At 42.1% G+C, this 11,314-nt stretch overlaps 1 protein-coding gene across 2 annotated transcripts; it reads left to right on the forward strand.

Annotated features, from left to right (window-relative positions):
* Nucleotides 1-1,138: 1,138 nt before the first annotated feature.
* On the forward strand, nucleotides 1,139-10,958 carry LOC125542999 (DNA mismatch repair protein MSH7). Of its 2 annotated transcripts, none has more exons than XM_048706245.1 (17): nucleotides 1,139-1,507; nucleotides 2,491-3,586; nucleotides 4,074-4,169; nucleotides 4,636-4,691; nucleotides 5,313-5,379; nucleotides 5,956-6,051; nucleotides 6,566-6,694; nucleotides 6,773-6,806; nucleotides 6,872-6,919; nucleotides 7,000-7,196; nucleotides 7,806-7,932; nucleotides 8,056-8,333; nucleotides 8,508-8,693; nucleotides 8,820-9,206; nucleotides 9,296-9,392; nucleotides 9,762-9,889; nucleotides 10,210-10,958. In XM_048706245.1, exons 1-17 carry the CDS (start codon nucleotides 1,332-1,334, stop codon nucleotides 10,678-10,680), a joined length of 3,669 nt encoding a protein of 1,222 aa, XP_048562202.1. In that variant the 5' UTR covers nucleotides 1,139-1,331; the 3' UTR covers nucleotides 10,681-10,958. The 2 variants fall into 2 exon arrangements, with proteins under 2 accessions (XP_048562202.1, XP_048562203.1); XM_048706246.1 differs by having other exon boundaries at nucleotides 8,056-8,198.
* Nucleotides 10,959-11,314: the final 356 nt, after the last annotated feature.

The raw sequence follows: 11,314 nt of genomic DNA on the forward strand, positions 1-11,314 counted from the left end.
TATAACATTTGCTTTCCTTTCTATCTCAAGGTATTTTTGTTCTAGTAAAAGCTTAAGGCTAATACAGATGGTAAATACTAACACAAAGTTTTCAGTGATAGTAGTAGATGTTGTTCGAACTATTCCTTTTATTAGGATCAGAATTCCGATTCGGGCGTCCATTGCATTAGATAGGAGGGCGACCGCCCACATGTGTGCCTCTGGTAGGAGCTAGGATCCTACCCGGTCTAGGGCGTAGGTTGTACGGGAAGGGGGAGGGTTGACGGAGATGCGATAGCGGCTGCCGGCGGCGGGGCGCCATGGCGCGATGAAGAAAAGGCGGCGGAGGCGCAAGAGGCGGCTAGGGTTAAGTCTCCCGGCTCCCTTTGGGAAGCCGAGCAAATAATGATTGCTTCTTGCTTGATTAGATTGATACATCTCCTCTCCTTATATAGAGAGGTTTACTTGACTCCTAAGTAAACGATCATAACAACGATAAGATAATTGGGCTAAGCCCCTAATAATGATAAAATAACTTGGTCCACAACCCATTGGGCTAAACCCCTAATATGCCGGTCATAACAGCCTCCTAGGCAAGGCCATTTGTCGGAATTTTCAACCTTATTAGTTTTCCTCCAATTTTAAACTGGTTTCTGTTTGGTTCTTTTGGCTTTTGCACGGATTTACTTTTCTTTTCTCTCACCCTTTCCTTTTCCTTTTTTTTCATTTTAAATTTTGTTCTATATTTGTACACATGAATATGTTTTGAAAATACTGTGGACATTCTTAACACACCATGAACTTTTATCAATACATGGCAAATGAATATTTCCCAGTATATATTTTTATTTTTCTAAAATCATTTTTTTAGGAAAATATCATCAAATCAAACTTCTAAATAATAATAATAAGAACACCTCTAAGCTTATTGGGCAGCCCTTTAACGGGCTAATATAATAGAGTTGGTGTTTGCTCATCTATTTTTATTTTTATTTTGGAGACAAGCTCACCTGTTTTGATGGCGTCAGAGGAATCCCACCGAAACAAATGCAGGGGCCCATCGTGTGAGGAGCGCGCTGGAAGCCCGGGCCGCCGATTTGGCACAACGCTTTCAGGCCTAGGCCCAAACCTCTCTTCTTCCCCGCACGCAGGGCGCGAGACGCGAGACGGCGGGGATTGAAAGCGGAAAACCCCCACCCAGTTCCCCTCTCCACCGCGCTCGCATTTCCCGCTCGGAAATTCCCCCAAATAATTTCATCTCCCTCCCATTCCCCTCTCCGCTACCACCTCCCAGAGAACCCCGCTCCTCCCGCCCGGACGGAGCCACCTCGAATCGAATCCCGGCCACCGCGATGCAGCCGCGGCGGCAGCAGCAGCAGTCCATCCTCCCCTTCCTCCACCCGCGCCAGGGCCCGGCGCAGGAGGCGCCCGGCGCCGGCAGGACCCCCGAGAGGCCCCCGCGCCCCCCCGCCGCGTCGTCGGTCGACGGCATCATGGAGCGTCTCGTGCGGCCGCCGTCGCAGGGGAGGTACGCGACCAATGCAGCTCCCGCCGTCCTAGGGTTTTGTCCGGGTTTGGGTGCCGTTTGATTGGGCTAGCTGCCGCGGTATCTGGCTAACGGGTCCGCGCGCGCATTCGCTTAGGTGGTTGCCGCTTGATAGTGGATGCCGATTCGGCCGATTTATCGTTCCATTGGTCTCCACATGTATTCTGCTGGAATTGCTTGAACCCCAAATTCTGGCGTGGCTTCATTTGTTGCGGGTAGCGCTATTGTGTGGCCGGTAGCAGCAGGGATGAGATCGATGCGAGTTTGCAGTTGCGCTGTCTTTTGACGGGCTTAGCTGCTGACCGCGACTGGTGTTTGGCCACTGCATGTGTTGTGCCTGATAGTTTACGGGCCGCGTTGTCATCCTCAGTTAGTCAGTTTGTTTTTGCTATTGCGTTGTCCTCATCAGTCGCCATGCTTGCTGCTAAATCCGTTTCTCTTAACTCCAATTTGCTTACTGACCGTGTCTCCTGGCTGTTGGATGGTGTTTTATGTGATCTATCTATGTTTTGATTCACATGGTTGTAGTTTTTGAGCATGGATAGATGATCCACCATAATTTTGCGAACCAAAGTAAACTTCAGGTTGGAAGCTGTTCCGTACAATCGAAAGGAAGAATCTGGTCTAATACACATCACCATTGATTGCAGATTCATATTTTGCATGTGGTTCACTCCATCTACATTGCAACTAGCCTTAAGCTTATTGGATTTTGGGTCCAGTGTTTAACTGTGCTAATCGTCCTTCACTTCAGTGCAAGCTTGGATTGCTGTAATGGACTATGGATTGTTTGGGTTGGATGCATTTGTTTCTGTGTTATTGGGTGTATGACAGGTGTATGTTATTGCCTTCTTGGTCCCTAAAGTTTCTTGTTTGTTTGTTTGCATCGGCAGATCTTCTGCTTATTTTGGAGAACACTTTTTTTTGCTGTGCCATCATGGTGATGCTCTTTGTGTTTGTTGCAGAAACAAAGATGCCGCTCAGATTAGAAATGCTGAGAGAGCCTTACCTGGTAGAAATGAAGATACCTCAAATGAGCAGCCAAGTGCATCATTCCCTGTACGGCACAATGGCAAATATAGCAGAGGAACTGTGTTATTTGCAGAACATAGCACGGATACCACTCCGCCACAGGAGCCATTGAAGTTCTCTGCAAGGTCTTCCACCGATGAATTTGTTAGAGCAAGCACGCTGTTCCCTGAACTTGGTTATCCAACTCTGCTTCAGGAGTGTCCGAAGAAGTTATCCTCAGAGTGCCCCAGCAACCAGTACGTTCAAGCTAATTCAGTGTTTGAAGCATTTGATGTACAAACACCGTCCCAGGATCCATTAAAGAGAATCTTTTCTGGGCCTTTTCATGGAGCAGATACACCTTTATCAGAGTATCGTTCATATCCAATTCCTTTGCAGCATCCATCGAAAAAGTCGTCATCGGGCTCTTCTAGTGGTGAATACCTTAGAGCAGTGACACCGCTTGGACTTGATTCGAATGATACTCCTATAGCGAAACACTCAAAGAAGCTATTCTCTGGGTCTTCAGACCATTCATACATTAAAGCAACTAATTTGTTTCCGGAATTTGATTCAAATGGAACTCCGCTGCAGAACCACTTGAATAAGTTCTCAGTATCTATGAATGGTAAGCATATTGGAGCACCTGCTACACTGTTTCCGGAACTTGATTCTGTTCTTCTGAAACCAGAAACTCCAGTGACACGAGCAGTGGCTCCTCGTGGGAAGAGAGTTCAACAGGATCAATGCATGACTGCCAATAACAGTCAGTCTCCTTTGTGGGGTTCAAATAAGAAGGTGAAATCAGCTCATTGTTCTCCAGCTGGGGAAATGGCTCATGATGAAATGGCTGAAAGTGCACGTAGTAAATTTGAATGGCTGAATCCTTTGAATATCAGGGATGCAAATAAAAGGCGGCCAGATGACCCACTTTATGACAAGAGAACTCTTTTTATTCCACCTGATGCACTGAGAAAGATGTCAACATCTCAAAAGCAATACTGGACTATTAAGTGCAAATATATGGATGTTCTCCTCTTCTTCAAAGTGGTAAATTCCATCATCATTGACTCATACACTGCATATATGCAGTATACTATCTGTAAGATTATCACGTTAAAGATTACTGCAATGCTAACTAGTATCTCTCATACCTTGGTGTCATACTGAGCTATTGCCTAACCCTATAATTATGAACTAGATGCATTTTTCTCATGGGACTACCGCACAATTCTTTGTTTACTTCTCATACTTAGACAGTTCTACTCAATTACTCCATGCATATTGACATATGCATCAGAAGTTAGACATTTATGAATGATGTTTGTTCTGGTTAATAGTCCAAAATGTTATTTGCTTTTATTTTGGGTTCCTTCATTTGTTCTTATCCTCTCAGTCTGCTTACACCTCACAGTTTTGAATGCTGCTTTGATCCCTCTCCCAGACTCCCCTGACCTCCAAAATTATCTAAGTTGACCAGTTATTTTCTGCTACTTGAGATATATAACCTACAGAAGTGTTTTTCCTGTATGTGTAGGGGAAGTTTTATGAGCTCTATGAAGTAGATGCTGAGATCGGCCAAAAGGAACTTGATTGGAAAATGACTATTAGTGGGGTTGGAAAATGCCGACAGGTAACTTAAGTCACAAACTGTGACCATTCTTATTTTGCCACTGGAATGCTTGGTTCTGATGTCTGAATGTCTGCTGTGCTGACCCTGCTAATATATACTCCCTCATGGTTGCTTGTTGGTTGAGTAATAAGTATCATTTGCTAGATCATTTGTCCTATAATATCATGTGTACGCTATATTATTTTGTATTATTTAGACAATACTCTCGGTAATGTAGTTCTATTGGCATTTTGGAGATGATTGGGTACATTGCTTCAAGCTTTTGGCAATACACCACTTCCTCTAGGGTCTATCCGCAGCAGCTTGTCTTTTTCATATTTTGTTGGCCACTATAGTAGCATTTCATGTTCTGTTTCAACTAATGCTTTTGTATTAAACACTCTTGAAGAAAAGGGAGTTTTATACAGCCTTTTAGTAAACACTCTCGCTGTGGTACATGAGGCTGACTTGTTCATCTTATGTGAAGGTTGGTATTTCAGAGAGTGGGATTGACGATGCTGTTGAAAAGCTTTTAGCTCGGGGGTAAACTTCTTAGTCTCCTTATGCTTTGCTCATTTTCAGCATTTTGATCTTAAAATTATCTTGAACATCAGCAAGTTCATGCACAGTTCTTCCGGTTGGTATTGATAGGCCATATGTTTGTTTCTATCGGTATTGTTGTTGATTATAATATGAGAAATGCACTCAAGATTGATTCCTTATTGGTTTCTGTGCCAGTGTCGTTGTGAAAAAAAAACTATATCTGTTCAGCTGCAAAATGCATTTAGTTCCATCTGAACGCTATATTTGAGTACTCCCTCCATTTCTGTATGCAAGGCCACTTTGGTTTTTCGTGTCAAACTTTGACTTATAATTTTGGTCAACAAAATACGGGTTATGTCATAAAAAATATATCATTGGAAAGTTCTTTCCAATGTGTATACATTGACATACTTTTTGTGGCATATAACTCACTTTTTGTTGGTAAATTTAATGGTCAAAATTAGACATAAAAAAAAATGAAGCGGCCTTGTATACTGAAATGTATATGATATGATTTGTGATGTGACACATCCATTATAATACTGGATATAAATTACTTCTTGCTCTACTTTTATTTCTTTTGGTGGTTTGACTGCTGATCAATCTAGCATTTCCCTCCAGATATAAAGTTGGAAGGATAGAACAAATGGAATCTGCAGCACAGGCGAAATCTAGAGGACCAAATTCAGTAAGTTTTCCACTTCCATTCTTTTTTGGATGCCCTTTCAGAATGTGTGTAGTCAACACTTTGAAACTTTGACCACTAATATATTATTCCCTCCGTTCCTAAATATAAGCCCTTTAGAGATTCCAATGTGGACTACATATGGAGCAACATGAGTGAATCCACACACTAAAATACGTCTATATACATCCGTATGTAGTCTATATTGAAATCTCTAAAAAGTCATATATTTAGATTTTAGAAACGGAGGTATATACGCAATAGTATTTTGATTAATCTCGTGTAAATGTTATTACTAGATTGTCATAAAAAAGCTTAGAGGTCAGTACAGTTTTAAGAACTTACATTGACATGTGACTGCAAAACTAATGGTGAAGCACACACATTAGACACTCTCATGGTCTAAAACATGTAGTAGAATTGATCAAGGTAGTAGTTACATAACCTGTGGTCTGTGCAGCAGCACTTGAATGCATATATTAATATGTACCCTGGCATCTCCATTGACGGATGCACGTCCTTTCAAGTTACAAGAGATTGACTGTATATAAGTGTGACTTTTTTTTGTACTCCTGCAAGGTTATCGAAAGAAAGTTAGCTCATGTATCCACACCGTCAACTGCAGCTGACAGCAACATAGGGCCTGATGCTGTTCATCTTCTTGCATTGAAAGAGGTTTGCCTTTTTTAACAAAGCAATACATTGCATTTGGCAATATGATTTGGTATAATGTTTTGTATGTTCATCTGACGCACATGAGAAGACACAATACTACCACAAAAGCTAACCATCTGATAATAGAAAGAACACTATTTCCTCAAAAGACAGGAAAGAACTACAAACTCGTGGTCTTTGGACACAATGACCAAATAAATTTACATAGAAACATAGTGATAAATCTAAGTCTAGTTGATCACTGTGTATAAACATGTAAAATATTGTGGCAGTAGAAATATATGTAACTTGCAGAAGACAATCTTGATACTTAATTCAGCTATTGTTTTAGTAAAATGATATTTTCACTGTCCCTGTGAAACATGCAGTGTTATGTATCCTAGATTTTACGAGTCAGTTTTGTCCTGCAATTTGTTCACAAATTCTGTAATTCATCTTGAATTACTTTTATCAACATTTTTCATAGGTGATGTTGACCTAATGTAGCCAGTCCTTTTTTTTTGGGAATTTTCAGGTTACTCTAGCTTCTAATGGTTCTCGGGTCTACGGATTTGCTTTTCTAGATTATGCTGCACTTAAAATCTGGGTTGGTTCACTTCAAGATGATGATTCGTCTGCAGCTTTGGGGGCTTTGCTGGTGCAGGTAGGCGCTTTGCTGTAGCAATTTATTTGCTTTGGTTCAACAGATCAGAAATGATCATTCATCAGCATGCTTTTTCAGGTTTCCCCGAGGGAGATAATCTATGAATCCTCAGGTCAGTACATCTTTTATCTTGTAATCTCGATGTATTAAGAACTAATATTTGTTTTCTTTTGCCAGGCCTCTCAAGAGAAAGTCGTAAATCAATGATAAAATATGCCTCAGCAGGTAAAATGTTGTAATCTTTTGCTCTTTTAGTTTCTATTTTCACCTGGTTTCTTTGTTAAACATCTTTCTTCTAACTGCAGGCTCTGTGAAAATGCAACTGACCCCACTACCTGGGACAGGTTTCTCTGATGCCTCACAAATTCAAATGCTAGTACATTCTAAAGGATACTTTAAAGCATCAACAGATTCTTGGTTATCTGCATTGGATTATTCAGTGAATCGAGATGCAGTTATCTTTGCACTTGGTGGACTTATTGGTCATTTGACTAGACTTATGGTATACTTATCTTAATCCAACTCTCTCTCTCCGAGTGCCTCTGTTGCAACATTTTCCTTTTCAGCAACACTTCAAATTGCTTCAGAACACTGTCATTAGACATCACTTTCCTGTTTCCTAGATACAACTAATTAGTACTCCCTCCATTCCACAATGTAGTGCTTCCTCTATCCACGTGCTCCAACTTTGACCGTAAATTTAACTACCAAGACCGATTGCGGCGGGAGCAAAAATTATATCAGTGAATTCGTATTCGAAAAAAGTTTTCAATTATATAATTTTTTCTCCCGCCGCAATTGGTCTCGTTGATTAAATTTATGGTCAAAGTTGGACCTCGGGAAGCGCGGGCGCACTATATTTTGGAATGGAGGGAGTATGTAATTTCTTTAATATATAATTTTTTTTCTCATTTTCTATGCTGACCATATCAACTTCACAAGTTATATGTGCAAAGGTGTTCTAGTTTTAAACTAGTATAATGTCAAAAAATTGTTTGCACAAATCATAGAGTAAATGATGTGCTTGCCTTTCTTTTTTTATTTGCTTGGGAAACGATTGTTTTCATAAGACTGCCTGTTTACGTTCTGATAAGCTACAATCTGGAAACAGCTAGACGATGCTCTAAAAAATGGGGAAGTCTTACCTTACAATGTGTACCAAACTTGTTTAAGGATGGATGGTCAGACTCTTGTGAACCTGGAGATTTTCGGCAATAACTTTGATGGTGGCTCATCAGGTAGGAGTTTGCCTTCTACCTATTTTCTTCTCTACTTATTTTTGCAGCCTGCTGTGACAATTTCCTAACATATCCAAACATAAAAACACAGATAAACTTTGTATTATATTTACTTTGTTTTAGGTACTCTGTACAAGCACCTCAATCACTGCATAACCGCATCTGGTAAGCGGCTTTTAAGAAGATGGATATGCCATCCACTAAAAGATGTCGATGCTATAAATAGAAGGCTTGATGTTGTTGAGGGTTTCATCCAACATTGTGGGGTAGGCTCTATTACACTTTATTATCTCCGGAAAATTCCTGACCTTGAGAGGTTACTTGGGCGAATCAGATCTACTGTTGGGCTAACATCTGCTGTCCTGTTGCCTTTTGTTGGTGAAAAGATATTAAAGAGGCGGGTTAGTGGTTGTTCTTTCTTTTTCATTCCCAGTCCTAAGCTTATCGTAGCTTAAAGTTCTCTTTTGTATGGATTAGATTCAATCAATGAGATGCCCATTTTTGCAAATTATGAAGTTTGCCTTTCTTGTATCTACACTACTGCTAATGACATGCAAATTTTCTGCATTTTCCAGATTAAAACGTTTGGCATGCTTATCAAGGGCCTCCGGGTTGGAATTGACTTATTAAGTGCCTTGCGTAGAGATGACCATGGCATCCCAGCGCTGTCAAAATCAGTTGATATTCCAACCCTGAGTTCTCTTGATGAATTAGTTCATCAGTTTGAAGAGGATATACGCAATGACTTTGAACAGTACCAGGTATGAATATGCTGGGAATTTCTTCGGACGCTATCTATCTAAGAAGCGGTCATTTCTTTTTCTAGTATTTGCTGTCTGTGTTTTGGACTTCCACAGTACTGATTGTGTGTTTTGAGTTTTTGACAGGATCATGATATCAAAGACGGTGATGCTACCACCTTCGCTAATTTAGTGGAACATTTTGTTGGAAAAGCTACCGAATGGTCTTTGGTAATCAATGCCATCAGCACTGTTGATGTCCTTAGGTCCTTTGCAGCAATGGCATTGTCATCATTTGGCACCATGTGCAGACCATGTATTCTGTTGAAAGACAAATCGCCTATACTTCGGATGAAGGGTCTATGGCATCCATATGCTTTTGCAGAAAGTGGAACTGGGCTTGTACCAAACGATTTGTCTCTTGGCCAGGATTTATCGGGTCATAATCGCTTTGCATTGTTGTTGACTGGTCCAAATATGGGAGGAAAATCTACAATAATGCGCGCTACCTGCTTGGCTATCGTGCTTGCCCAGGTATGTATAAATAAATCTGGTTATACCCTTTTGCTTGTTAACTCCTGGGCTCCCTATTTGGATGTATAAATGGAATTTCTTGTCTGCAGCTTGGCTGTTATGTCCCCTGCATATCATGTGAATTGACCCTTGCAGACTCCATCTTTACACGGCTAGGCGCAACGGATCGGATTATGTCTGGAGAAAGTAAGTAATCAGTGTTGCAAATCCTATTGCTTTTGGCGCAAAACAGGAGTTAAAAATGGATAAGGTCTTTATATGGGTTGTCCTACAACTGGATCTGGTCAGACATGGGTTTATTTTTTATTGTTCTGCATAAATAATATATTCTGACACTGGTTCCCAATAAAATGATACTTGTATAGTCAAATATACATTTGCACATAAATTATATAGCTATTTTTACATGGTATATCTGTTGAGTAAATCCATGGGTTCTCAATATTAACTTCTAAAGCACTTGTCAATTTTCTTTTGGCCGTACCATGAATCATGAGGTATGAGATGACAATGACCCTAACTTGGATTGTTACAACATTATTTGCGGTCTTGCAGGTACTTTTCTTGTCGAATGTAGTGAGACTGCATCTGTTCTTCAGAATGCAACTGAGGATTCTCTTGTCTTGCTTGATGAACTTGGCAGAGGAACTAGCACATTTGATGGATATGCGATTGCATATGCTGTAAGTCTTCCTTCAATCCATTACATCACCATGCTTGCCATACCCTTCAGTATGCCTTTTTCATGGTAGATGCTGTCGCCGTGTCTTTTAAGGTCACTGTCCGTATCAGTAGGCTACATAGCTTCAAGAACGATCTTATATTATGGGACGGAAGGAATAGTTTTGCATATCAGCCATTGATAGGACAGTCAGAAAACCGATCAATTTCGTACGTTCAACATGGCATATCAGCCATTACCGTGTGCTTTCTCATTGTTTTCACATCGTATCCATTTTCTGACAAACAATTTCGTGCTTCTGATGACTGTATTTTGCCTCAGGTATTCCGGCACCTGGTGGAACAGGTGCGATGCCGCCTGCTCTTCGCCACACACTACCACCCTCTCACCAAGGAGTTCGCCTCCCACCCCCACGTGAGCCTCCAGCACATGGCCTGCATGCTGAGGCCAAGGAGCGGCGGCAACGGCGAGATGGAGCTCACCTTCCTCTACCGGCTCGCGTCAGGCGCCTCCCCGGAGAGCTACGGCCTGCAGGTCGCCGCGATGGCGGGGATCCCAAAGTCCATAGTGGAGAAGGCGGCGGTCGCGGGCGAGATGATGAAGTCGAGGATCGCGGGGAACTTCAGGTCGAGCGAAGGGCGAGCGGAGTTCTCCACCCTCCACGAGGACTGGCTGCAGACGATCCTGGCGATCGGCGGCGTCAAGGACGCGCACCTGGACGAGGACACCATGGACACGATGTTCTGCGTCGCCCAGGAGCTCAAGTCCCATTTCAGGAAAGTAGGAAGATGAGCGCTGAGAAGAGTCGCCACCAGTAATCATGTGTGGCATATCATTAGATGTAGCTAGTCTGCAGGAAGAAGATGAGCAACGAGAAAGTCGCTGCTCACCACTAATCATCAGTGTTTTAATCCGTCCCAGTCGACGGCTTGTACATATTCACCTCGCGTTTGTCATCGCAACCGCACCTGGGCCTGAGTTCATCTGAACTGTCAAAAATCATCTCGTAGTTTGTAATCACATGCACAATCCTAGTGATTAGTTGAGAGTTTTGACAAGGTTTGCCAAGATGAAGCACCAACACCTCAAGTATCATCGAACTCCATTTGCCTGGATGGACGGCTACAAAGCCCACTTGCAGAGAAAAGGGCTTACCGCCATCTGCCGCACACAAGCATCCCCGTGCACGCCGAGCTGTCCGTCCTCTCTTCCTACCACCCGCATCGCTTCTTTGCGAGCTCCTCGCCATTAACGAACAGCTGTACCATCCATTGCATCATCGTGCACGCACAGTTGCACAACACAGAGAGACACAACTGTACAAATCACAGGCTAAAAGAAGTAAAGAAGGCAAGTAGGCAACCGATCAAGCTACCGCATACGCAGAACAGCTAGACATGCATGAGTAGCTTCTCGCTCACGGCCT

Source organism: Triticum urartu, chromosome 3 (assembly GCF_003073215.2).
Source record: "Triticum urartu cultivar G1812 chromosome 3, Tu2.1, whole genome shotgun sequence".
In the NCBI taxonomy this organism is placed as follows: Eukaryota; Viridiplantae; Streptophyta; class Magnoliopsida; order Poales; family Poaceae; genus Triticum; species Triticum urartu.